Source organism: Natrix helvetica, assembly GCF_964273705.1.
Source record: "Natrix helvetica genome assembly, chromosome: 1".
Taxonomy (NCBI): domain Eukaryota; kingdom Metazoa; phylum Chordata; class Lepidosauria; order Squamata; family Natricidae; genus Natrix; species Natrix helvetica.
The window spans coordinates 183,776,909-183,804,259 of NC_138548.1; the positions used below are offsets into that span (position 1 = coordinate 183,776,909).

A 27,351-nucleotide genomic window follows, 5' to 3' on the forward strand; every position below is an offset into this window, starting at 1 on the left:
TCTGTGATAAGCCGAAGGACAGAAAGAGGGAGTAGTGACCTTCCTCCCATATTTAGGCATACCAGGGGTTGTAACACAAATACATACACACATACATACATACATACATACATACAAATATAAATAAATAAATAAATAAATAAATAAATAAATAAATAAATAAATAAATAAATAAATATTTGAGGCTTATGCTCAAGTTCTGTATTTCCAAATCAGCAAATGAAGTTTATTTCCTTATTTGTTTAATGCCATTTATCCACTATTCAGACCTACTGGACTCTTGGTGGTTTGCAGATATTAAACTATAAATGAATAAATAATACATGATATGAAATTGTTGAAACTACAGCAATTTTAGAACCAAATACAAGGTTATGTTAAGATAAAGTTTTCACTATCCCCTGGAAGACTATGGTTTTTTGCACTGGTTTGTATCTTATCAGAGAAATAATGTAAATTTAATTAAGGCACTAATTTAAATAAAACACTAAATTTCTGTAGGATGTCAAAAGCTGGGAAAAGGTTAAGAGAGCAAGAATGGATTAGGAAAAACTGAAGATAGCTGAGCCTCTAGCTTGGTCAAAAAGAATGGTGGGCAGCCAATATTTATTTCCATTCCAAGTAACTTTTAAAGTTAAAAAAAAAGTGATTTAACTTTGGGGAATTGGTGATAATGGATACATTTCAAGAGTTCTCTTGAGCTTTACTACATTTTTTGTCAGTTGGAAACTTCTAAACACTAAGAAAATCTAATAACTTTAATCCCTTGTCTTGAAATATGCAGGGGCGGTTGGTGGATTTATTATTCTGTCTATTTTCACTCCTAGATTGTATTTGAAGGCACCATAAACAATGGGCATTCAGGAGACATTGCCATTGATGATGTCCGAATAGGCACTGATACCTCTTTGGAGAACTGCATGGGTATGTAAGGATAAATTTGATCTGTAATAAAAAGCAAAAACTCATCTACAAACAATAGAATTGGCAAGTTTGAAGGAGGGAGAACTCTTATTTCTGATGTAATTCTCCTTGTACCACATAACAAGTATTGAAATATAAGGTGTATAAAGCTATCAATCTGAACCATAGCACTTCTGCTGTGATGATACTGAGTACATTGTAGGAGTCCCCCCCTCCCTACCTTATAGTTCATTTTCATACAAAAATAGTAGAGTATCTGAGGGCTGCTTGCAGTTGCACCTCTGTGATGACTGTTCCAGATGGCAAGTTGATCATGTGCATGCAAATTAGTCACTGATTCTCACTTTTCACTATTATAACAAATGCTAGCTGGGAAATATGAAGTGAGTATTTTAACTTAGTACCAATCCAATTCCAAGTGGCCTTCCTGGGGTGCCTATTTCATGAGAAGCAGTCTTCATGTAGTTCATAAGCCATGCATTCAATCTACCAATTAACACCAAAGCAAACCAGGTGATCTTGGTTTTCAGTAGGGATGTAGAAGCATTGGCTATGGCATTGCTAAGTGTCATCTCCATTTGTGCCCCCACCACCACCACCAGAAAAATTGCTCAGACTTAGCTTACAAAACTCTGGTCTGAACAAGATAGGTAAAAAAATAAGTTGATTAAATGCATTCTGTCACATGGACAGAAAGTGTTGCTCATATAATCAGTGTATTAGAAGTAAGGCTAGGCTTGAATAACTCCTCTCTGAAGGATTTCCTTTATTAAAATTTTCTGAATGACAGGAAGTTTTCATTTTTCTATGTTTTGGTTTAATGTTAAGAATCCCATGACCCTCTCCAATAGTGTGGAAAAGGTCAGAAACAATCAGAAGGCCAATGGCTGTGCACATGAGTGGTTGTGGGATGATGGTCCCATGTAGGACAACCTGTTTCTCCCCCTTCCCCCCTGCAGTATGTATATTGCTCAATTTCAGACTAGCAAGGAGCAGTGGGGCAAAATTAATAGGAATGGGTTACCCTCCAGCAAATAGCATCTTGGTTCAATAGCTCTTATGTGCCAATGATTCTTCTATAGTTGTGGTCAAGAGGTCACATAGCAATCATCTTTGCAGGCAATCTTATCTTAAGGTTGTTAAGCAGACAGAAACCTGGCTGCATTAAAGCAAGTCTCACCCATTCTTTTAGCCTATTCTCTCCTCCTGGAAGGAGCAAGAGTGCCTGGGGAAAGCTGGTACTGATGGTTTTTCCTATCCACACACTGAGAGATTAATGTGTGTCTCTGCAATGGCATGTTCATAATAATAATAAGATTGTTATCAAAGAAAAATATCCAGGAGCCCAAATTAGCCATTAGTCGGCACTACTTAGAAAGGGCTGATGAGATCATTAGGAACCCTTATTAATAGGAAATAATCTACCAGAAAAGGGTGCTGACATGAGAACTCACATTCACAAGCCAGTAAATAAAATTGCAATATTTTAAACTCCTAAAAATATGCCAGTTATTCTGCTGTCATGGACATCTGGAGGGAGGTAATAATGACAGGTGCATTAATGATCCCATCACACAAATACTTGCATCAGTGCCCAAGTACTAATGACACCAAATACTAATAACAGAATTTATGGTAAGGCAGCATGCTGTCATCTTTAATATCATTGTGGTATGTGCTGTCAACCACTGAAATAAGAGAGTAGTAGAGCACCTTAGGAGTGGCGGGTCTTGTCTTTGATGTCATCAGTTGGAAAAAGGTTATCTTACCTTGGCTGTAAAACTCCAGGCAACCAGTAGATGGCAGCAGTGTTCCGTTTTTGTGTTTTCCTTGGCTTCTGGCTAATGGTTCTTTGTAGGTTTGCAGCCCAGATTTGGTAGTTGTAGTTGAAGTCCTGGTAAAGACACTGTCCTTGATAGCATATAATAGCATCTGAATATCTGTTACCTAAGCAAAAGGAGCTGAGACATTTTAAAAGTCCAGAACATGATAACATTCAGAAATGGTCAAGTAGATACCTCCCTAATTCAGTCCCATTAGGTAGAGCAGATGAGAAAATCAATTCCACAGGTAGTTTTTTTTTTTTAAAGCAACTTCTGATATCATGAGTTGGATCCTGGCACCTTAACCAATACACAAAACTGGCTCACAGTTGTATTCCTTAGGAGTTAAGTATTGCAGTGCAAGTAAATGTTTGTTACCATTGCAGGTAATGACTTAGAAATCTTCTATACATTTACAATGCAATTTCCATGTTTACAATAAATGCATGTCCTTTCCAGCTTTTGAGAACCTGGTTCTGTAGAATTATTGACATGCTTGAATGTTTGCTCCCCAGATTAGCATTGGTTTGCTGTGAACATAGCTGTTTGATTTGTTGAGTAATGTGGGGAGTTGCTTGAAGAGACTGCAGTTCCATGAATTGGAGTATTTCCAAAGAGAATAGAAGTAATGGGGAGGTTTGAGATGGGGTCTTGGGATTGAGATGATGAGTGTTTACTTCTTTTCTTTACACCATTTTTAATTGTAAAGTGTCCCATCTAACGCTCCTATTTGTCTCAGAGTTTTCTTCTCATAATAGTTTTTAAAGGCAATATCTAGTACAAAAAAAGTCAAGCTCAAATGTTTCACCGATGTTTCTTTTAAACCATTTAGTATTTGAAACATACGGGTGCATACATAATCACACACAGAGACACCCCACAGAACTGTAAAAAGAAACCGACAAGCTTCTGTTTTAAAATTGTAATCCAGAGAAGTAATCAAATTCCTTTTCAACTTGAGGAAAGCATCTAATAGCTCACAATATTACTATTTTTTCTTTTTCAGAGACCTGTCACTTTCTTTTTTAGACTGGCTGATTATTTCATAGCACTCCATTGAAACCATAGTTAAACCAAGGGACTCCATTTCCAAATGTAATACAGAACTCATCTAAAAATAATAATAATAAAGCCCTTTCCTTTTTTCTGTCAGAAAAATAATCAGTGAAACACATTGGTCGTTTCTTCCCACTCTCCCCTCCCCAGGGGCCTGTAACATATTATTTCTGCTAAGTATCTATTTCTGTGTCAGTATTTTGAATTTCTTTCGGGCTGTGGAATCCTATAGGGGAGAACTAAAAAAAAATGGGTGAGACTGGGAAAAGGTTAGATGGAGGTTAGATGGGAAAAACTGCTATCCCTCCTCCCCTTTTAAACTTGTCAAACCTAGTGTCTATATCTGTAAACTATGCTGGAATTGGGGCTGAACATTATATTTGTTGTTGCAGATTTTTTGGAAATTGTTTTTATTCACTGTTTGCTACCCAGAATCACTACCATGAGATGGATGGCCTTGAGTGATTAAAGTGATTTTAAAAACCTGCATATAAATGGAGTTTGTGATATAACACTAAAAATTACATTATTCCTATTTTGGGGAGGAAAAAGGCAATATCTCTAACCAACTCTAAGCTATAATTAGGATCCCTGCTTGAAACCTTCATAAACAGACATTGCCATACATAATAGATTATGCTTTAGAAAGTACTTCTTGATACTCATTATAAATGAAATGACATCTTACGTTCCTTTTCCAGGTGTCCTTCCTTTCCTATCCTTTCCCTTCCCTCCTTTTGGGGAAGCTTTCCAATATATGAAACCTGTTATTATATCCTCCCATCTTACATCCAACTTAGTCTTAATCTTTAACATTAATGATGTGTAATGTCTCCTGCTTATCACTCCAGTAATTTTATTACTTCATTTTAAAACTTGAAGGAATAACTTACCTGCAGTTTTCAAAACAAGAGAGATGCATGGAGAAAGGAAGAAGGCTTTCCTTTGCTTCCCTGCCTAAGTCTTGTGTTATTCCTCAAAAAAGGCACACCACCATTGTTGGTGGCATTTAGCATGTACTGTGTTATAGGAGTTACTACAAATGTTCACTGTATCAAATGGGACCAAGCTATCAATCAATATAGCATGTTAAACTTTACTGTATGACAACTGAAGGTCTTCTCTCAGGAAGCCATGCTGTTATCCATAAAGTTAATCCATTTTATCCATCAAACAACCTGTGAGCTGGAAGAGGATGAGAGATGTAGACATCCTCTGAGATACTTTGTGTGCTTTGCAATCAACACTGTTTCAGTCCATTAGCTTATCAGTTTTGTTATCACCTACCATTCTATCTTCTGGGCCAAAAATTAAAAGAAAATACAATTGCAATTGTGTTTCTATTGCAAGAACACATCCTATTATGACCGGCCCAGTGGAAAGTCTGCTATCACAATCACATTTTTAGAGAGTTATCCTTAGTGAATACAGAATATCCTTCCTACCCTACCCCCTAAAAAATTGGCTACCACTTGTACAAATTGAGAAAGAGGTTCTTCAAGATTAGAGGTTTCAAGATACGCCCTGTGATCATAAGGGTTACTATCTTCAGTATCTATAATTTGCTGATGGAAACACTTACTTTCAGCTCTCCTTTTTATTTACAGAACCTATTGCAGCTTTCCCTGGAGAACACACATTTGAAATTTCAGGTAAAAATCCACTTCTTCTTCTACTTGCCTTTATTTTACTGCATGGTTTATTTTCTGATTTTTTTTAATACTTAAAAATGAATGTGTGTGCAGAAAGTGAGATGCAACCAAACAAAACTAACACAAAAATGCTATGCAAATAAAAAAGCTTTTAAGTATGACAGAATCTAAGTGTGAGGATTTAAAAATAGTGTAAAATACAGAATTAATTCTATAAAATATCTTGAGTCAGTTTCAGTTATAAGAATGCTTGCAGAATGTTTTTAAAGTTGTACATATCTGCTTGCTTTTATGTATTAGCACCCTAATGAATCATTTCTGAGTGGGCTGGGTGATTTGCAAATTTGATAAATAAAAATAATGGGTGTGTATGTCCTCCTATCTGTATGTGCATTCTCACCTCATGCCAGTTGGAAGATGTCTTTGGGGGAAGAGCAAGCATGCTTTTACTTGCACAATATCCTGGGAAGTTCAACCCACACTTTGAAACTTACTGCTTTACCTTTTTTAAACAAAAATAGAGTTATATCTCTCTTTAACAAATCTGCCTAGGTTCAACGCATTAGGGTAGCAAATGCTTCTTCCACTGAATTTTTCTTTTTCATAAACCTAAAAGGTAAAATGGCCTGCATAGAGTGCAAATCCTGCACTGATTATTTGGAAGATGGTCACTTAGGTGTCATTGTTAAGATGAATGGGAGTTGAAACGTATTTTCTGTCCTCTCTCTATGGTTCAGAAGTGACGGCAACAAAATCTGTTTAACTCTGTTGTGTAGCTTAATTGAAAATCTTCTAGAAATACTGCCTTGAAAAGGATAGCTAATACTGTAGCTATGGGTAATTCAAGGCCATATGTCGCTGTGAAATCTTCTAAAACTCAGGGACTCTACCAACAATATTTGGTAGCAAACTGTCAAGTTGCAGGAGCTCAGTTTCCTGCCAGTAAGTTTTTTTAAAAAAGGTTTTGAGTAGATTTTTCACACCTTAAAAAAAAATTAAAGGGATAAAAAGCACAAAAACAGCCCCAAAAGCCTTCTTCATGTGCTGCAGCCTCACACAGGGCTACCCTATTGGGGTTTCAGAAATCCAGATAACCATTAAAGGACAGCAGAGTTTTAAAAGAAATGGTATCTCTTTGCTCCCAACCAGCAGATAGATTTTGGCAGCCTGGATATAGTAATCCTACACTAGCCACTGGTAAACATGGATAAAGTTAAAGACGGTCATTGTAAAGTTGCCCAGACCTGAATTGTAAGAATGATAAATCTGCATTGCAGGGCTAGTACAGAAGTTACATCTAGCTTTATTAGGAATCAGACCATCTAATAATAGAGATCATAAAGATGCAAATGAACTCCTCTCCATCTGCAACACCAGGCAAGGAGCAATGAAGCTTTAAGATATAAGAGGGGGGAATAAATGGCCACCACAGAGAGGCTTAACCTCCAAATCAGAGTGAATTAGAAGTGCAATGAGGTGGCAGTGATGAATATTTAGCATTATGTTTTTAGCCAAGGCAGGGACCATAGCAGGTGTAGGGGAGGAGGGAACTGCAGCAGAGGAACAACTGTCACCCTGAGTTTGAAGGTTGACATTTAGTCTGAGAGAAGAAGGGTGAAATGGTGCATTTAATAGCTTAATGCTGGCCTGAAGAAAAGAAAATGGGATGGCTTAGATTGATAAAACTTGTAGAGGAAGCAAAAGGGGAAAGGAATGCAGAGAGATTGTCCTGCTCATTAAACTTGATTCTGAATCAGTGGAGATGTGCTGTTGTGTATCTGTCAGGAAGAGGGGGGGGGGAGGAATTTTAATCTGGGGAAAATGTTCATTTTGTTTTGTTTCAGAGGGCTTTTTGCTTTTCCCCTGTCAAATGCAAAACTCTAGTGTGGCCAAAAGGAAGAGGATTCGTTTCCAAAAGCTTTCAGTGCAGATTAAATCATTTTTGTTGCATTGATTAATGGATAGATAGTCCTTCCTTGAGCAATTTCAGGTTATTGGCAACATATTGCCAGACATTGCTGGCTGTGACTTCCAGAAGAAATGTATTTTGAGTAGCTTGGAGAAGCTGGCTTGGTTCTGAAAAATAGTTTGCAAAGTCCTTGTGCAGTAAGATTTAGAGCCTAGTAGAAAGTCTGCTATAGCCAAGGATGAAAGGTATATTGACCTTCAAAACTTTTTATTTAGGTCTTAAGTTAAAGAAGAGGGGTTTTCTTAAAGCTATCTTGGCATGATTGTTGGCTTATTTTCCCAATTGAAAGTAGTGTAATGGTTTAATCTCAAACTTTGTCGTTTTGTGATAGCAATTGTGACTGTTGTGCTAATGTTGCAAAGAGGCTATGTACAGTAGATGCAGCAAGGCAAAATGAATGATGGATGAAGTGATCATTTCACATTGGTTGATTGGTGAGAGATAACTACAAAAGCTTACATATGTGCAGCATTTATTGGCCTTTTAAAATTTGCTATTAAACCCACATTACGTGGAATGGACAAGGAGTATAGGCAACATTTTGGCTCGAACCAATCCATATTTTATTAGAAAGATTTTGATATTGTACTATGTTTGAAACATAGGGCTGATTTAAAAGTCTGTTAGAATAGAACCACTTATCCATCCTGATTTAGAATGCCGGGTATCTGGCTAGAAATGCAAGTATAGGATGAACTTTTGTTTTGAATACTTAAAGTAAAGGAGGAGAATGATGTCTCCTAGGCAGGAAAAATAGCTTTGCACATCTCGAATGGGGTACATTAGTCTCCAGAGTTATTGATAGCTTCTCTTTCTAACTGGAGGAAAACTGGGCCAAGGCCTGAGGTCTAATTCCAAGGCTTCCCCACCTTCTGGGAGAAGTCTGGACAGTACTTCCTTAGGCTACAGGTGTGGATTCGTACGGATAAATGCTTTTCTATGTAAACACTCACACCATACTGCTTAAAAGCTCAGATGTTATGAAGTAAAATCCAACCCTATATTTTCCTTGATAATCTTAAACTTCTATGTGTGTTGCCTTGCTTTATTTTGCTTTTTTAAATTTTTATGGAGAAATGCATAATCCTCACTTTTAAGTTGAATGATTGTCAGTCTGATTTCCAAATTCTTATTGGATTCTCCAGATTCTTTGTGCAAAAAGTCAAGCAAATTAAAATTCCTAACTATTTCTGAAAATGCGGGGGTGGGGGCAGGGGTGGGTCCCAGCAGTTGCTACTGCCGGTTTGCTTGTGGGTGCGCCACCCACGTACGCGCTTGATGCACGCACATGCGCAGTACAATAAAAACAAGATGGCGGCACCTATGGCTCCACCCGGAGAACCAGTTCGGGGGCATGGCAGGCCTGGGTCGCCGCCAATTCCAGCGACCCAGGCCGCCAAACCACTACTAGTTCGGCCGAACCGATCCGAACTGGTAGGAACCTACCACTGGGGGGGGGGGATCTATGCTTAGTGAAAACACTGCTGATCTAAAAAATAATTTTGTTGAAAATATATACTACAATTGCAATTACAATCCTGAAGGGCAGATGTTCTGAGAATAGCTGGAGACACATTGCTTGTTTCCTACTATGAAGCACCTTAATCCAAAAAGCAGAATGTTCTCTTCTTAGCATCACAATTTGGATGTGGTCATATGGAAAAAGATAGGAAGACTTTTACAGATTGTTTCCCTTCCATGCAGAGTGTTTCTCTTTTAGAAAGGACTTGCAAATCTTTTGAGAAACTGGCCAAGATTTCCTTTAATGTCTTTAAATTTGCCTGTGCAAAAGGAAGCAAAACCATGTTGTTTCATACACACACAAGCCAGCAAAGAATTCCCTTCTCCCAGCCTTTCATGTTCTAGTCTTTCCTGCCCAATGTGCTGCTAAAATGAGCATAGGGAGAACCAATAGAAAAAAGTCTCTGTTTTCTAATTTCTCACGCTAGTGACAGTATGAGGGCAGTCTCCAAGTAGCAACCTGGCATTTTCAGTTTATACATTGCTTAACAACAAATCTGTGTTTGCTCTTACATGTACACAAGAAGAGGCATGTGTTTTCAAATACCTGCTCATCGTATCTGTTTTTGGCATATTTAGGTATATGCTTTAAATAGAAAAATATAAAGTGCCCATCTTGAAAATATAATATGTAAAACATTATATGCCAGAGGACACCTGCCAACAGCTTGAGCTACTTATGTGGATGCTTTCTATTTAGCACTATAGATTTTCTAATTTTTTTCTTCTTCCTTCCTGCCTATTGCTGCTAGAGTCCCACTTTCCTTTTAGTTTGAGAAAAAATGTTCATATCTTAAAGGACAACATATAAGGGGCTGTTTTCTGCTGATGCAGAACAACGTTCTATCACACCAAGTGCTGAGAAATGCAACTAGTAGTAATTCCCAAGGCTTCACCTGTTCTATATGCTAATCTTGCTATTTCACATCCTTGTGATAAGGTCTTCTTAACCAATTCTTCATGTTACAATAGGGATCAGCCATTTTCAACCATAATCCATTGTTTATTCCTACATCATAGTTGTAAGTGGCAGAAGTAAAGGAAAACCTTCTTGATAGAATGAATATGATAGTACACTCAAACCTGTTGTTTCAAATTAGTTCTACTAAGGAACAAGAGATTGGAAGAAAAAATAGTGGCTTCGGGTGCTCATAAATTATATTTATCCTTCTGTATATTACAGAAGATGGCCGGGGGCTTGATTCAATCTAAGAAGATTGTGGAGAAATTTTCTGACAGTTAGAACAATTAATAAATGGAATAACTTGCTTCCAGAAGTTGAGGGTGCTCCATCACTGGATGTTTTAAAGAGAGATTGGACAACCATTTGTCTAAAATGGTATGGGGTCTCCTGCTTGATCACAGGGTTGGATTAGAAGACTTCCAAAATCCCTTCTAATTCTGTTGTTCTGTTTTCACAAAACCTTTTAATGCCCTTCCTTTTAGAAGACACACCCAGCCCTGCACCCAGTCCACTGAATATGGATTCCATACTTCTCTTTCCTTGGTTTTTGGCATGTCTAAGATGAAAGCAGATGAAATATCAAGGATGTTCCAGTAGAACAGAGTAGAATACATGGGCTGTTCAATAGAACAGAGCCTTGCTTAGGTTTGAGAAAGAAAGGCAGGCTTTGAATGGATATGAATCCCTGATTTTGGGGGTGGCAGAAATTTGCTGCATCTAAACTTAAAATTAGCAATCAAATACCAATTAACTGGTTACAAGTAACTAGAGATGAAATTGTCATTTGTGTTTTTGTTCTTGTGCTACCTGGGTGGCAAAGCAAGGAGACTTGAATGGAGAGCTTTACATTGTTCAGCATGCAGCAAAATAAGTGTTCCCTTGTTCATCCTTCCAAAAGAGACGGGCAACTTTATTGCTCAGGTTTGTTTTAGCAGTGTTCTTTCTAAACCTCTCATCCTGATATTTGAAGCAAATCATAATTCTCATTAGAAAAACAGACAAGCTTTGGCGGTATATTGTTTATGAAAGAGAGAAGTTGGGTTGGAATCAGTAGTAGCTTCAGTTCTCCCAGGCTGGGGAAAAGGAAGGATTTAGGGGTTCAGCAAGGCTCTGGACTTTATTAGAGTATATTGTCACTCCAAAGAGACTTTACCCCAAGCTTATTTGCTCTGTTAGATGGCTGAACCCCTAAATGGAGACTTGCCCTTTGACTGCTTGCATCTATTCTAAACCCTTGTCACCAGACCACCCACAGACATCCATATGCCCTTTGGCTGAAACTTCTGGAGTTCTTTGCAGAGTCTCCTCTTTCTGCTTGTTATTCATAGTGATAAGAGTCAGATAGGTTCATGAGGAACGCAAAAAGCAATGTTCCTATTAAATGGGGGGGGGGAATCCACATTTCCAAAATATGTTTATAAATCTAGTTCATAGATCAGAGAAGCATCCCACCTTCTTAGAACTTTGGAGATTTAGTCAGAGTTTATATGGAATGATTGGAACGTTGATTGGGCCTGCAGGCATTCCATAGTAGGCATTCATCCAGAATTATGATATATCAGGACCTTGCCCTAAAGATAGGATCACTGAAGACAACCAATGTTCCCTACTAATTCTAAGTTTTTGATCCTCCTCCAACAAATTTACATTTCACAAAAGGTAGGATAAAATTTAAAAATATATTGATAATATAGTGGAATGGGCAGAGAGAGCGCTAAGGAAAGCCAATCATTCCTTAGTGTCAATTTACCTGAGACAAAATTCTTCAAACTGCTTCACAGAATTATTTGGAGACCATCAAGCATTCCATTTCCTAATCCCAATGTGAGTTGATGAAGAAAGGAAACAGAAAGGAACAGTCTCCTAGCTCCCCTAAACCACCTTTTTTTTGGGTGGGCTGGGCAAGAGGATCGCGCAAGCTGATTCCCTCTCTGGAGGGTCTTGACATTCAGGGCTCTCTAGCAATGTCTGGAACAGGCTCAGTGGAAGCTTTGTTGCACATTCTCCCCTTGATTGATTCCATTCTGTGTCAGGATGGAGGGTAAGCAGAAAGGTCTCCTTTCATTACCTCTTCCAATAAATAACTTTTCAGCAGAGATGGAAGGTCATTTGCTGCTGATTATGCTGATCTCTCTCTTTCTCCCTCCCTCTCCCTTTACACATTTCTATTACAAATGTCTGTCATTTTCTGTTTCTGGAAAAGCCTGTCTTCTGAATGATGTTTTAAATCCCATTCTGGTATAGCTGTACATTGGAAAAAATCTAAGCACAAAATAATCTATCAACAAGTATCTTGTATTAAAATTAGGAATGAGTACCCAGAACCTTTAATGAGGCTGATTAAAAAGCTGGCAGCTAAACATTTTGAGGAAGGGGAAATGTTCCTGCTTTCTTTTTTGTTTGTTTGTTTTAGCTATTATTTAATAAAAATATAAAATGCTGAGTACAGAGGAAGAGCTGTCAACGATGATGCTTGGTTTCCCAATGTCTGACTGAGGAGAATTATTGTCACCTTTTGAGATGGTGGGATAATATCAGCTAAAACTTAGCTGATATTTCTGAAATAGCATCTTAGGGACTGCTATTTACATTGGTTTATTTAGACTAAGTTCCATTGTGTTGTTCAGCACCTTGGGCAATGATTCTAGTGAAGTGTTTTTTTTTAATATGTATATTTGATTCATACCAAAGAATCCTGATTACATGAGCTTTTTGAACAATACATCTAGATATACAGGCATAAGTAAGTTCTGACTGGTTTAATTTGTATCTCTAGTCAACTTAAATTGAATGGATCAACTGGAAGTGAAATTAATTAATGATGAAAATTAATTGGTGAGAATTTCTGCCTAGATCCATACTATTATGTTACCATTATGTCTGTAAGAGATGAAGAAGAAATATTTTTAGCCAATAAGTGCTAGGTTTCACTTATAAATAGATAAGTTTTATCTACCATAACACAGACACAAACACACACACACACACATATATATGATTTATATATCCATTTATTTTATCTTTAATTGATTACTTGTTTAATAATATATAGTAAATGAAAGCATTCCTACATGTTACACCTGTATACATCCTGTATATGTTACACCTTTCTTTTAGGAAGGAAATCCCCCTTTATTTGAGCAGCAATTCATCTTTGACCATATATTTAAGACATGTGGAACAGATAATAGCCCCCTCCCCAAGTTAGCCATTACTGGAAGCACTTAGTTTCTGATCTTGTAAAAGACAAAATAGATAAAAGGCAGAAGAAGAAAACTCAACTGTATCACAATTTGTATCATTTCTAGCCTATAGAACAGAACTGATGTTCAGTGGTGATGGTGTATGAGTTACCCAGTAACAGTGTGGATTGCAGTATCCAGGCATGGGAATCTAGGCAATGATAGAGAAGAGGGGGGTAGATGAGGGAATCAATTAATGTTGGATCATACTAATTAATTTGATAGGCAACTTTAGAATATATCTTTAGTCCAGACTAAGGATAGTTGTTCAGAGATTCCAGAAAAAAGGGAGATGAGAAAGTCAAAGATTCTGAGGCAAGAATACAGGCTAAATATAGAGTTTGTAGCAGTTATCAGTGGAAAGCTAATATTATATAGGTAATACTTAGCTTGCTGTCCTAGACACACTTGTTATGGAGGAAGCCCTATTGAAATGTACAGTAGAATTTATTTTTGAGTAGATATTCCTCAAATTGTGCCATATGTCCACTCTTAAATAGCTTTGAATTTGGAAAGTCATACTAGAAATCATAAAAATCAAAGTAGAATTTTCTGTATTCTGCTCAACTCCAAAGCTGGAGCTGGCTCGGGGAAAACTTGGAGCATGATGGCCTGTGAAAGCACAGTTTCTTTTCCTTTTCCTTTTCCTATAGGAATGAAGCATGCTTCTCTTCTCTAGTATCTTTTCTCTAATCCTGTCACAACCTTCTTCATACTTTGCAATTAAACTCTTGTCACTTGTTTAAAACAGTGATATGTTTTGTCATTACTTGACAAACAAATACCATATTGCTGCTAGACGGGACTGATTGGAGTGGGGGTGGGACAGGTCTGTTCCTATCAAGTATAACGGCTATTAACAAAATTTATATCATTCCCCTCTTCCCCTATTAATGAAATGCTTTAATTTGCCTGCTTGTCAAAATCCTACATAGCTTGGTCATGGAAGACCTTGTTTAAATTGCACAGAATTTTTCAGAGCATGTGTATGTGTGTGTGTATGTGTGCTTGTTGTTTTTAATCCACCTGCATGCCTCCCACCTAGCAACATTCTTCTGTCTCTCCCCCAGGGGGCACCCTTCTGCCAGGGAGCGAGCCCACAGTGGACACGGTGTCAGTGCAGCCCATTCCAGCCTACTGGTATTACGTTATGGCCGCCGGAGGTGCTGTTCTGGTGCTGGTCTCCGTCGCGCTGGCCCTGGTGCTCCACTACCACCGGTTCCGCTATGCGGCCAAGAAGAGTGATCACTCCATCACCTACAAAACCTCCCACTATGCCAACGGGGCCCCTCTGGCTGTGGAGCCGACTTTAACAATAAAACTAGAGCAAGATCGCAGCTCGCATTGCTGAGAATGGAACAGGAACACAATCATTTTAAACAAAACAAAACCAGACTTCAGATATGTTGCCTCAATTTTGCACTTTTCTCCTTGCCCAGCATATATGTGAACTCAAGATATCTCTTCCCCCAATCCCTTGTTCTTTGACAAACTCTTAAACTATAATGCTGCATCTTGGAAGAGACTCAGTTCCCCTGTCTCTTTGGAAGCAAATGATCCTTCATTTCTATTTTCAAAGACTTGATTTGGGGTTTTATCCAGTAGACACCTTGCAAGGAAACTCAAGAGCAAGTCATGAGGGGTATGCAAGCGAATAGGTGTGTGCGCTTGTATAATCTATATCTCTATGTATGTAAGTGTGCATGTGTGTGATATTGGCTGGATGGCTCCCTGGGAAGATTACTTAGGACTTGCGTGTACCATTCTGGCTTGCCTCCTGGAATACCTTTTTAAAGCCGAAGACGCTGATTTGTTTCCTTGGCAAAGTGAGCAATGTTTTTTGTTGCCTTATCTAACTCTGGCTGGGTTTATGACGGAGATCCTTTAAGAATGTCAGCTAGCTCAGGCTGGTTTAAAAAAGGAAGGCTTGGCCCAAAACAAATTAACTGTGGCAAGCTAAAAAAAGAAAAGGAAAAATCACAACGGGGCAAGGGAGGAACCAAGAGAGGCTTGGTGATGGTCAAAACTCAGACTGTTCAGTGTTGCGTTCCCAGACATCAAGAAAACATAGCCATTGTTTTGGTAGTGGAATTAATCCAACAAAACACATTTTTTAAAGTTGCCTTATAAAAGAGAAGCTCATAATGAATGTTCAGTTTATCTGTTAAACCCAGTCTTAGAGTAATGCATAGATATCAGTACATCCAAGGATTTGGAAGCTCCATAAAATGGAGGTTTATTTAGTTTAATTGGTGAACCTCACTTCAAGAGATACTTCATTTGGGATTTTGGAGTGGGGGGGGAGGAGTAAGATTAAGGATTTCCCCCCTTGAAATTTACAAATAATTTGCAAAAGACAACTGTTTCCCCAGTTTTCTTTCTCCAAATTCTCATTAATGGCTGACTGATAGAGTTTGTATTTGTTGTCATGTTGCTTCTTGAAATATTGGTAGTAACATCTGTCAACTAAAGCTTCTGAAATAAGGGCGTACTGAAATCCAGATATCTTTGCATCTTTTAATGAAAAAGGCATAAAGGAATTCTCAGTAAGCCTCTCTTTATTGATTTGCTCTGAAATAATGCAATGGAAATGCCTTATATAGACTAACATGTTACAATACACAAAGGTGGTTGGAATTGTTCCATCAGATATATTTTCAAGCAAAATACATCTCTATGGAATCCTATTTCCAATGGTTTTTGCTTTTTTGAAAAACATCCAGTCATGACTAATCGTTGCTGCATCTTTCTTCAAACTGCCATTCATCCTTTTGCCTTCATGATAGCAGAAATATATAGCAGAAATGTTATTGTGCTCGAGGTTTAAGGTTGTGGGAGCGTTCCCCAGAGGGGTGTACCTCTTGTGCAAGCCCTCAAGAAATCAATGAGACTTGTGCAATAAAATGAGCGCTGCTTTGAACAACTCCCATTGATTGAATTGTGCAGGAGAGATTCCAAACAAATGGACCCCCACATTTATGTGGGATTAGCAATGGTCATGAAAGCAGCTGGGGATCCTCTGTCAGAGGCACCCTTTATCTAGAGATGTTTGTCATATCCTCCCACCCTGTTATTCAGGTAGCATGCTCTGATGCATGTAGCAAACGGATTCTGCCAAGATGCTTGCTTAGGCTGGGCTAAGGCCACACAGTGCTGTTTAATGCAGAAATTGTTCTTCAAAGTGCATAGTGAAAAATAAAGGAGGGTGTGTGCTGATAAGCTTTAACTAGATTAGGAGGGACATGTGAGAGCAAAAGGTGATCACACATCAGATATCTCAAAATGGGGAGGGGGTGGACATTCTTCAAGTAGGGCCACGGAACAAGGAAAGCTCATATTTCAGAAAATATTTGGTATCTCTTCTTAAGGTGTGCTTGCTCTTTTGTTTTTTGCGTTTTAGCCCTTTGGTTTTGTAGGACCCAGGAAAACATCTTCCAGAATGGAAGTCATATGTTAGCAAGTATCTTTGACTTTCTGTAGTTGTGGTCTCCAATGCAGAATAATGGTCTATTTCCTCCCAATGGTTTTCTTGATTTCGCCCCAATCCACCCTCAGCAATCAAGTGCAATACATTCATGAGGATAATCTATTTCACCCTGAATAAAAAACATGCCCAGTCTGGATGTATTTAACCTGATTGAGATACCCCATTTTAAAATTTCACCAAAGATTCACCTGCCCACCCCAAATACTTACCATCACCTTTCACTCCTCCCCTTACAGCTGTGACACTGTCAGCATCACTCAGTTGCCTGTGTGTGAAAATATCTTGTGGAATTTTGAGATTCTTGACAATGTATTGTGTGGAATGTAATAAAATGATATTTTTATATATAGATCTGTTTTCTTCTTTATCTCACCTTTGAATCTTATGCTTCTAATTTTCTAAGACATATGTATATAATATATGTATCTACCTATTGTCCCCTCACCCTGAAGTGGCAGAAAGTAAAATAATATCACAAAAATTTTAAGACAAATCAGGAGAAATTGTAGCTCCTTAAATTTCCTGCATTACTGTAACCAAGTCTGAAATTATTATGGATTCTGACTTTATGGAAAAGCAAGACAGGAAGCCTCATAAGATTATCAGTAATGCAGGAAAAAAACTGGCTATGGCCCTCAGTCCACTTTTGGATCAGTACAGATCTCTTACATCTATAGGAAGAGTTCAGACACTCTACTTTGGAGACTTCAGATTTAAATAGATTAAAACCAATATGCCATATGAACTTCCATTACCCACAATCATTACCATTTTAAGACAGGTCTCATTTTTAAGCACTGTTCATGTGAGCACTGTATCTTATAAGAAGAGAAAGAACAGATTGCAGATCTGTATATGCATATCTTGTTCACAGAGGTTGATCTGTAATTCTGTTTAGTACCACTTCTCCCATTTGTAAAATAGGCTTTAGCTCTATGCCCAAATACAGGATTTGATTTCATCAAGTTATTTTCTTATGCAACCTAAGCACAATGTAGTGAATATTGATAATAGCTAGACATTATGAATGTCTGCCATGAATTGCTATTACTCTTCTAATTTCCTCGGGATGAGGAAATCCAAATTGACATGAGATTGGATCTTCACTCTTTTAACTGCCTGGCTTCATTTGAAATTGAGATTGGATCCTAATCCTCAATATTGGATCACTGAACTGAGATTAATTTCTGAAAGAGCATGGCTGTGATCGTATAAAGTGTCTATTGCTGATGGTGTGATGGTGATTGTTCACCATCACACCATCTGGAAAGGAAACAACAAGGTGGTATTTCAGATTGAGCCCTGGCCATTATTGATAGGATCTTGTGCTGCATAATCTTAAAATAAGGTCACACACCATTTATATAGAGGATTGAGGCTTTAATGAAAGATTCCTGTGTAGTGGTTTTTTTCTGTCATTGCTTGTTAGGAATGTAGTCATCTTGATCGACTGAGCCAATTCATAAGATTCATTTGGGATTTGCTAGAGTGTTTAGTTGCTGATTATGATTATACTAGATTTCCCCGGAGAAGATGCCCAGGAGATGAGACACATCATTTCAAATCGTCTCCACGGGATTGTGTTTACAAAATAAGGCATGGAACTGCCTTTCCAAAAGCACACTTGAAACATCTTTGCTAATTAGGCTGGGTATCAGGCCAGCTTGCCCATCAGAAGGTTTTTTTAATATATATATATATATATATATATATATATATATATATATATATATATATATATATATATATATATATATATATATATATATATATATATATATATATATATATATATATATATATATATATATATATATATATATATATATATATATATATATATATATATATATGGCTCAATTTTAAGAATAGTCTCTCAGAATAGTGGAATAAAATTCACACTTTGAATAAAGGACATTATGGTGGGATTTTTTTTGCTACTGAAATGAAAGATAAAGTTAATCTGTGATACCATATCAAAACCAAGAAAAAAAACACCAAAGGAATTTCAAGAGAACGCAGAATACTTTTAGTAAACGTGGTTCTATTTCTTGGCGGAACTAGCACATTTCAGATATTTCTTTATAGAAGGATCATAGAACAGTCAGTCAAATTTTACTTTGGTGAAAGATGACTGCTTTTCAGGAGTTCTATCCAAACATTTGATTTCAGAATCATTAGCTCTGGTGTATATCTTAAAATGTAATATAAATATAATCATACCAAGAATCCACATTCAACCCAATGGAAGCAAAATAAATAAATAAATAAATTCAATTTAAATGTAATTCAGCTTCACGTGAATTAATTATATTTAATATGTTTACTCCATTTCTATTTATAACACCTTCTGTTACTTTAAAAACTTGGCAGCAATATTTGGAGGGGAGGAACATTCAAGATTTGAGGGCCCACACACTCTTCTGGAACCTCAGATTGTGTACCGTTATTTCGGAGCAATAACTCACATTCATGTAGTGTTGTGAGTTCATTAAAAGCATTGGGATATTTTTAAAAGGAAAAACATTTAACTTAATTATATAAAATCAAGTGATGCTTCAAGTGGCATTAGTAAAGAGAAGAAATTTATCAACTCATAGTAGGGATGCATCCCAACTCTGTCTATGCTAACCCATCACATATTCTATCAATAATCCCTAAAGGGTTAAATTCATTATGGCTGGGAAATATTTGGAGTTTTAACCAAGAATTAAAAAAGGATTATTTAAAGCCCAACTATTCTGAAACTTTGTTATTTCTAAGAACCACTGTGTTGCGAACATCACACTTCAGAACAAACTGCACAAGTAGCAATGCAGGAAGGCTTTATTTATATAAAATGTGTTATGTCTTTTATTGGCAAATGTATAACTGAAAAATCATCTTGAACGTGTTGACTGAACCCAGTGAATGCATCTAAATAATTCATAACAATGTGCCAAAGTCTTCTTTTAAAATCTTTCACATTCTTCCAATTGTATTCAATTGATCACAGTGATTAGTTTTCATCTTTAGTATTGTTCTCAGCTGGATAAAGTAGTAAAGGGGAATGCAAATGGTCTTTTGCTATTTATTTGCATTTGGGGGGATGGTCTATAGCAGGGGTGTCCAAACTTGGGAACTTTAAGACTTGTGGACTTCAACTCCCAGAATTCCCCAGCCAGCCATGCTGGCTGGGGAATTCTGGGAGTTGAAGTCCACAAGTCTTAAAGTTCCCAAATTTGGACACCCCTGGTCTATAGGCATCTTAGGCATTACCCCAAACAATTTGACTGATTATAGTGGAGATAAAAACAGCCCAGAAAAACAAATGCAAATAGAGGAACTCTTCAGAAGTTAACATCCCAAGCCTTGCTGGGATCAAAGGTCCAATGGCTCTTGTTTTTAGATAACCAAGTTCATGGCTGCACATATGACATTTGGACAAAAAAAATGATGGTCTGGCTTCAATTGAAGATACTGAAGGGAGGGGGGGGGGACTGAAGATCAAACATTGAAATGGTAAGTAATTGGAAAAGAGTGAGTGATTTCCATTTTACACAATGGCAAACTGATAGAAATAACTCCAACAAAAGAGATGTGTGGCACTTTAAGGTTATTTTTGGATATACCAATACTTTCCTGGAGCACAGAACACTTAGTCAGATGCCTAGAATATGTCCTTGGAAAATAAATGTTCTGTAAACCCAGAGTACTTGCTTTTCCTAGCACTGCCCTCTGTGTTTCTGATTAAATGCACTGTGAGCCAAAGATCTTTCTGCAATAATAAATGGACTTGTCTTCAAAATCCAGGAAGAAACTATCATGGCTAGTCCTCTGAAAACTCAGGCAAAATAAAGCTTGGGCAAAGAAGGCTACAAATTAGACAGGTTTTTCAAAACAAGTAGCATTAAGTGGGGAATTCAGATCCATTGTGCCATCAGATCCATTTGCCTTCAAGTCAGACTAGATTCCCAGTGACTTCCTGAGCAAGCCCCTGCAGTTCACTCAGCAACGTTTTTCAAAAAATGGTTTGCCTCTGCCGCCTTCCTAGGCCTGAAAGAGAGTGGCTGATTCAAAGCTTTTGTACTTCAGGTTTTCCTACTTCTAGTCCAACTCCTTTGACCACTAGGCCAAACTAGCTCTCGCCTACCAGACATAAACATTACTTTTTAAAAAAAGAGTAAAAAAAAAAAACGAAATAAAGAAATGTCAACAGCTGGTATTGAAAGCACTCAAACTACCCATTCTCCTCCCTTCCTCCCAGAACATCTGTTTGAAAACACCTATAGTGTTCCACTGCATTGTTTCCTGTTTGATAATATGTGCCACTATAACCTTAGCAGGCAATGGCTTCAGTCGTATCTGAGGTGAGATAGAAGGAGAGATGGTTGGAGGATTAGGTTTCACTGCCCCAAAGAACATAAGCTGTAGTTAGTGGGCTTCAGCTACCTCATATACAGAGGAAGGGAATATACTTGCTGAAATATAAGGGTATTAGATTGGTACTTGCCTGCTTCACATTATTGTAATATGAGAAAATGGAGGCACCCAGGCCTTCCATCCCACTCTTTTTAGGCTCACAAGTCATCTTCCCTACCCCCCGCAAAAAAAAAACACCTTCCTTTGTGCTGAGCTGAGAGGCAAAGTAAGAACTCTGGCTCCAGCAGATGGGCGAGAGCCAAGAAGGAAGGAGGCAGGAGAAACTATTGCAAAAACAGCAGACATTACTGGGTATACACTGCAGGGTGTCACAACCGATCAGCAGTTCCCTGTGGTGCCAAACACATGTTTTAATACACCAAATGTTCCCTTTTTTCAGCACGTACAAATACAGGCATATATCCAAAATGTCACACATGAAGCAGCTCTAATGCTTCCTCCTGGCTTTAAGTGTGGAATAATAATAATAATAATAATAATAATAATAATAATAATAATAATAATAATAATAATAATAATAATAACAACAACAACAACAACAACAACAATAATAATAATAATAATAGAAGAAGATAAATAAATAAATCAAGTCTTTTCACTCTCAGGAGTCTGAGGACTTTTCCACATAAGTCTTAAATCACCAGATAGCTCATCTTAATGCAGGTTATGTTTTCTGTGTAAAACAGAAAGCGAGGACAGAATTTGTAATGTAAATGAACATTTTGGCCACAATAAATGCCTATTAGCAATAAATATGTTCAGTTAATTGGAATGTGGAGAGGAACTGAAGACAGAGGCTTATCTTTGCTTGAGAGTAAGAACTGAAAAAGAAGAAGAAGAGTTAGAAGACAAATTCAGGGGTAAATCAGCCTTCCCAAGCAGTAGGCTCTCTATCATCACATTCATCCGAAGGAGACAGATAGGGAAGCCTGGGCAGGAAAAGACAGTTGCTTCCCCGGATTTAGTCAGTCTGGGAATTTGCAACCCTTGTGCTTAATGGACACTTAACTTCCTTGCCAGTGGGTGGCACTTTGGGGTCCAAAATGGTAATCATCAGAAAAGATTATCCAGTGTGGGTTGTTTCAGTACACAACAGAACCCTTGTGTATCCAACTAAGAAGCTGGCAAGCTGACATCAGAAGTTTTGTGTGAGACTGTTGAAAGCATTTCCATTTGACAGATATACTTGGGGTTATGTTGTGGGGATGGGGGAAGCTTCTGTCATTGACCTGATCATTCAAATATTGAAATGCTAATCCTAGCATATACATGTACATATCTGTATATACATATACATATACAGACAGAAAGACATGCACGCACACACACATACCACCACCACCAGCAGCAGCAGTGTCCTGTGTAGACAGCACCTGGAGTAGAATCATGGAGTAAACATTAGCCAGTTGCATCTTTTGGGCATAAACCCAGAACACAGGGAATCATTGCCAGCAGCTCCGGAAAGTTTCAGATATAATTTTCGTAACCCTACCTAAGTACCAAGAATTAGCCATCAAGCTATCATTCTGCAATAGTCACACTGCTTTTTGTGCCTCACAGACATTTTTGCTATACATAAAATTGATATTGTGATGTAAGCCTTAAGACAAATTGATATTGTTAAGTAAGCTGTAAGACAATCTTTCAGTCTTTTGAGTTCTCTTCCCATCTCCAACTCAACCTCAATATTTGTTTATAAGATAGGCTGCACAATCATAATTTCTTTGGTAGCCTGATATGTTTACTCAATAATACTGTGAAGGAATTTTCACCTTAAGATTTTTAGCTTGCTTGAATTGAACTCTCTTTGCCATCTGAACCTCATCATCCTAACACCTCAATCCATGCCCCTCCTATATGCCTGCTTCAAACAGCTAAGCCACAGTGTGGTTTCCTTACTTTTGAGTTGGCACACGAAGCATAAACCTGTCTTGTGTTTTAGAATTATGTCTGAGCTATAAAGTTGTTTCATACTTTATAAATTATATGTCAATCTGTTAAGTTAGTTCAACTGAATAGAAATAGTCTTTGTATTAAGTATTAAATCAGGCTACCAAGAAAATACATGGAAAAGATTGTAATGCAACTATATACTATTAAAACTCTTGTTGTTATGACCTCTAACCGGGGGAAACAGTGCATCATAGGGCAACAATTTTTCAATGAAGGTGTTACTTATGGGAAAACTTACAGAATGCATACAAAATCTGGGACCCATCACTCCCACGGGAATGAAATTTGGGGAAGTTATTACTGCTTCAGTGCTACTGCTACGGGCTGCTGCTCAACTGTTGCTGTGGTCATGTAATCTTCATTTTCAATGTTCCAAAACAGTTTTCCAGCCAGTCTCACAATCCCTCACTCTCTCCTCCACCCGGCAGCAGCCACTTACTTGCCTGCTAGCAAGGGAAGGGAAGAGAGATTTCCTATGCTTCCTACCAGCTTCCTTGATGGGAAAGCTTAATAGGAAGCCAACAGCAAGTCAGAAATCACACTTTCTCCCACTGCTTTTTTGCCTGCCCTTGGTCATTTGGTTTCTCTATTTAGGTAAGGAAATATCTCTGAAACAATGACCCAATGGGGCATGGGTTGTCTAGTTGTTTCTAACATACCACAGCTTTCTGCATTTTGTCCCCTTCCTCCATCTTGGCTTAGAATGAATGTTCCAACCCATCTAACATATAAGCCAACATCCATCTAATCAGTGTACTCCTCGAAATGTGTCCCACTGATGCTTTTCTCCTTGCATGTTTGCCTCTTTGCCTGATTTGTCTTGGTTTACTATGTTTTCTTGGCTTACATCCCCTCTCTTGCACTTTGGCAGTCAAAACTGCTTTCACCCTCTCCGCCCAAGAATGATTCAACCTGTTCTGGAAGCCCTCCAGATTTTGTTGGCTTTTCCTAAGATTCAGTTTAAAAGACGTCTTATTAACTTTTGGACAATGAGTGCCAGTAATCTAACTCTATTTTTATTGGGGGGGGGGGGGGAATCCTTTTTCTACAGATTCCTCCCAATAATTATTTAGAAGCTAAGAAATCTAACTCCCTCTCCTGGGACCACTGTCTCAGTCATGCTTTGAGATTATTTAGCTTTGTTTGTCTAGTTGACTGTATGTTGATATGTATGTGAAATGTTACCATTTTTAGAAAGTTGCCTTGGAGTTGATAGCTTTCAGACATCCACCTAATTAAAGATGCTACCGGAGATACTATATACTGAATTTCTAGAAAAATGTGTAGTTGTGTCTGTAAAATTGGAATTCTTAGGAAAATTTGGTGGTAAAAGGAAGGGCATCTAACACTTGAATTCTTCTGTCTCTCCATATATCCTGATAGAGTCTTAATACCATAATTACAGATAAACAGGCTGTAGGCAAATATTGCTCATTGATGTTATTATTGTTGTCTCTGTATCTGCATGTCAGGAAATTCTTTGTCTTTTCAAATGTCTACTTCCTTTATCAATACTAAACTTCTGCAGCTGGATAAATTGACACCAGGTGATGGGAATCAAAGGTATCTGCGGATGCTGCTAAAATTCTAAATTTAAAATTGTATTTTTTTTAAAAAAATGTGTGCATCCTTGTTCCTCTGAACTCTAATGCAATCCACAAAGTAAACATCTGTAATTAGCAGTTCTGAAGGATAGTGATAGTGTGTCAGCTTTTTTTCTTCTGCTTCCATAATGCAAGATAATTTCCTTCAAGTTTTCTCTCCATAGGAAATGTTCTCTTAGGAAATGACAAGAGTCCCTTGCTTTCCTAGTGGAAGGAAGGCTGGTGCCAAATGTTTGTTCCTCTGCTAATGCAAAACTGTCTTGCTTAAAGCTTTGCTGTAAATCTTTCAGACAATCTATCTCTAGAACCTTAGTATGTTTTATTAAAGTAATAGTATAGATTTAAACACTTTTCACATACCCCTCCCCCCTCAGCCAGATACTGGTATATTTACTACTTAGCTTGCTTTTAGCTTATGACTTTAAATATTAGAAGATGTAGCATTCCAAATTAAAAATACTTTTTGCAGCTCTTACAAACACTGTTGGCTATTTATTTTATATACGATTTTTAGATGTATAGTTTATGTATACTGTTCCAATCATAGTAGACTGACTAATGCACAGTGCTAATCAGAAACACCATAAGATTTAATAAGCATAAAAAGGGTATTTGAGTCAAGCTCTTTTCTATATTGGCTAAATCCAATCTTTTTCTTCAATGAACAGATCATATTATAAAGGCATATGGTCCAAACTAGGATGTTCAGCAAGCAGAACTGAAGCGCCATAGGGCACTTAACTGCTTCAGTTTTACTTTTCACTTGAACTTCTCAATGGTGCTGGAGTTTAGACTGACCAAATAATCACAAAGAGAAGACACAATCACATTACGCTAGCCTATGTGGTCAACGAAGTGCATATTCATCCGGTGACATCACTGCTCAGTTTAGCAATACAGCAGGTCACAAAACTGATTGGGTTCAAGTCACAACTCTTGGACAGCCGTAGTGGCACTGATGGCTTTGGAATTCCATCCCAAGGCAGTACACAAATATTGTATGAGGGCAAATGTCCTGGAACACCCTCGATAAAAGAAATTTACTACCAGTTTTCAGTCCCACTATGGTGAGAACTGGCTATAAATCATATTCACTGTCTCCATGACATAGTAGAAAGTAGATTGGCACCAGTACTTGGAATGATGTCTTTGGAATCATCTTCACTACAACCTATTTACTGTTATTTGCAAAATAAATCAGTGTGTTTTATGACAGCTGCGTTTCTGTAGCTCAGAACTCAGCCCTGGTAAATAAATATAAAATCCAAAGTTGTGTTTCTCCAAATGAAGGATGGCCTACTGGCAGCCCATAGGTCAGTGTTGGTGAACATTTTCAGCACCAAGTGCTGAAACGGGAGCATGTGGGCGTGCACAGGGAGCACCGGAAACTGGAAGAGCAGTTCCCCAAGCAGCTCTGGGAAGCTGAGCTTCCGGTTTCTGGCATGCGCATGCATGCCGGTCACCTGCTCTTCCGGGTTTTGGCATGCATGCACATGCAAAGATCAGTCCCTTTGGGGAGAGGGGGCGGTCTATAAATTCAATCAAATCAAATCAAATCAAATGTGCCAGAAACTAGAAGCTCAGCTTCCCAGCACGCACATGTGCACCAGGGAGCTGCTCCTCCAGTTTCTGGCATTCCTGCATGTATGAAGACCAGCTGCCTGGTGAACATATGTGTGCCACAACCCAGAAAACAACTGGCGATGGCTGGCATGCCTGGAGAGATGACTCTGTGTGCCACTTCTGGCACATGTGCCATAAATTTGCCATCACGGCCATAGGTGGACTTACTTTAGATTTATTTTAACCCTAAACCAGATTGGTAGTGGGTGGGACAAGCAGTACATTTGGACCCAGAAGGAACGCTTTTCAGTGAAATGGCATTGTGGGTAAGGACACATTGCAATGTAACTGAATTATAATCTGAAATAATCTTTGCTCCCCACTTAAAGCAGCAGCTTATGCTCCTCTTGAATTCAAATTGAATTTATATTTGAATCCAATAAGCAGTGCCAGCCCACAGTATATTTAACTCCTGTCCTTACTTCTCAGCCTATATTTCAGCTGCTAGGTGTAGAGCAGGATGGTCAGTTTTTAGTGGCTCACAGCCATAATTGACATTGCTTTGGGACTCCAAGGGGCAACATGGGTGGGACAAAGATGAAAAAAGTGTAGAGCTATCTTTTCCTTGCTAGGAGGAAATTTCTTAGGTTTTTTTTAAAAGGTTATTAAGCCTACTGTGCTAGTTACATTAACCCTTTTTTCATCTTGTTCCTTGCCACAATATGTAAAAAACAGTTTTATTGATTTTCAGTGATAAGAAACAGAGAAGATGCTAGGGGTTGCAAGGAGCTGCAGGTTGTCTGCCTCTATACAGGGGGGAATCTGGATGCCTGCATGTACTTGTCTCTCCATGACCCCCCAAATTGATGCAAGCTTTGTAAATGGAATTTAAATAGAGACAGCTACTGCGTAAGCTGTCTCTTCTAGCATTTTGCTATATAGAAAAGCAGAACTTCTCTGCAGAGATTTAAGGGGGAAAGGTATAAGAAATGAATTATTATTCTTTTTTTGTCTCATCTCTGTGGATTGAAAATCAGATTCTTTTAGTGAAACAATCCTCTATGGTATCCAGAGATATTCACTTCACCTTTACAATCAATACCAGTCTCATTTCTGATTTAGGGGAGAAGCACCATAAAGAATCAATACAGTGGCTCTGCACAAGCATCTC

At 38.0% G+C, this 27,351-nt stretch overlaps 1 protein-coding gene across 3 annotated transcripts in view; it reads left to right on the forward strand.

Moving 5' to 3' along the window:
* NRP2 (neuropilin 2) overlaps positions 1-27,351 on the forward strand; it is a 194,335-nt gene that overhangs the window by 145,322 nt on the left and 21,662 nt on the right. For 2 of the 3 annotated variants that reach the window (XM_081937861.1, XM_081937862.1), the window contains exons 14-15: positions 828-924; positions 5,411-5,455. In XM_081937861.1, the coding sequence (XP_081793987.1) occupies positions 828-924; positions 5,411-5,455 (142 nt within the window). Of the gene's footprint in view, positions 1-827; positions 925-5,410; positions 5,456-14,221; positions 16,988-27,351 lie in introns of those variants that run through there. The other variant, XM_081937863.1, reaches the window with a different exon arrangement.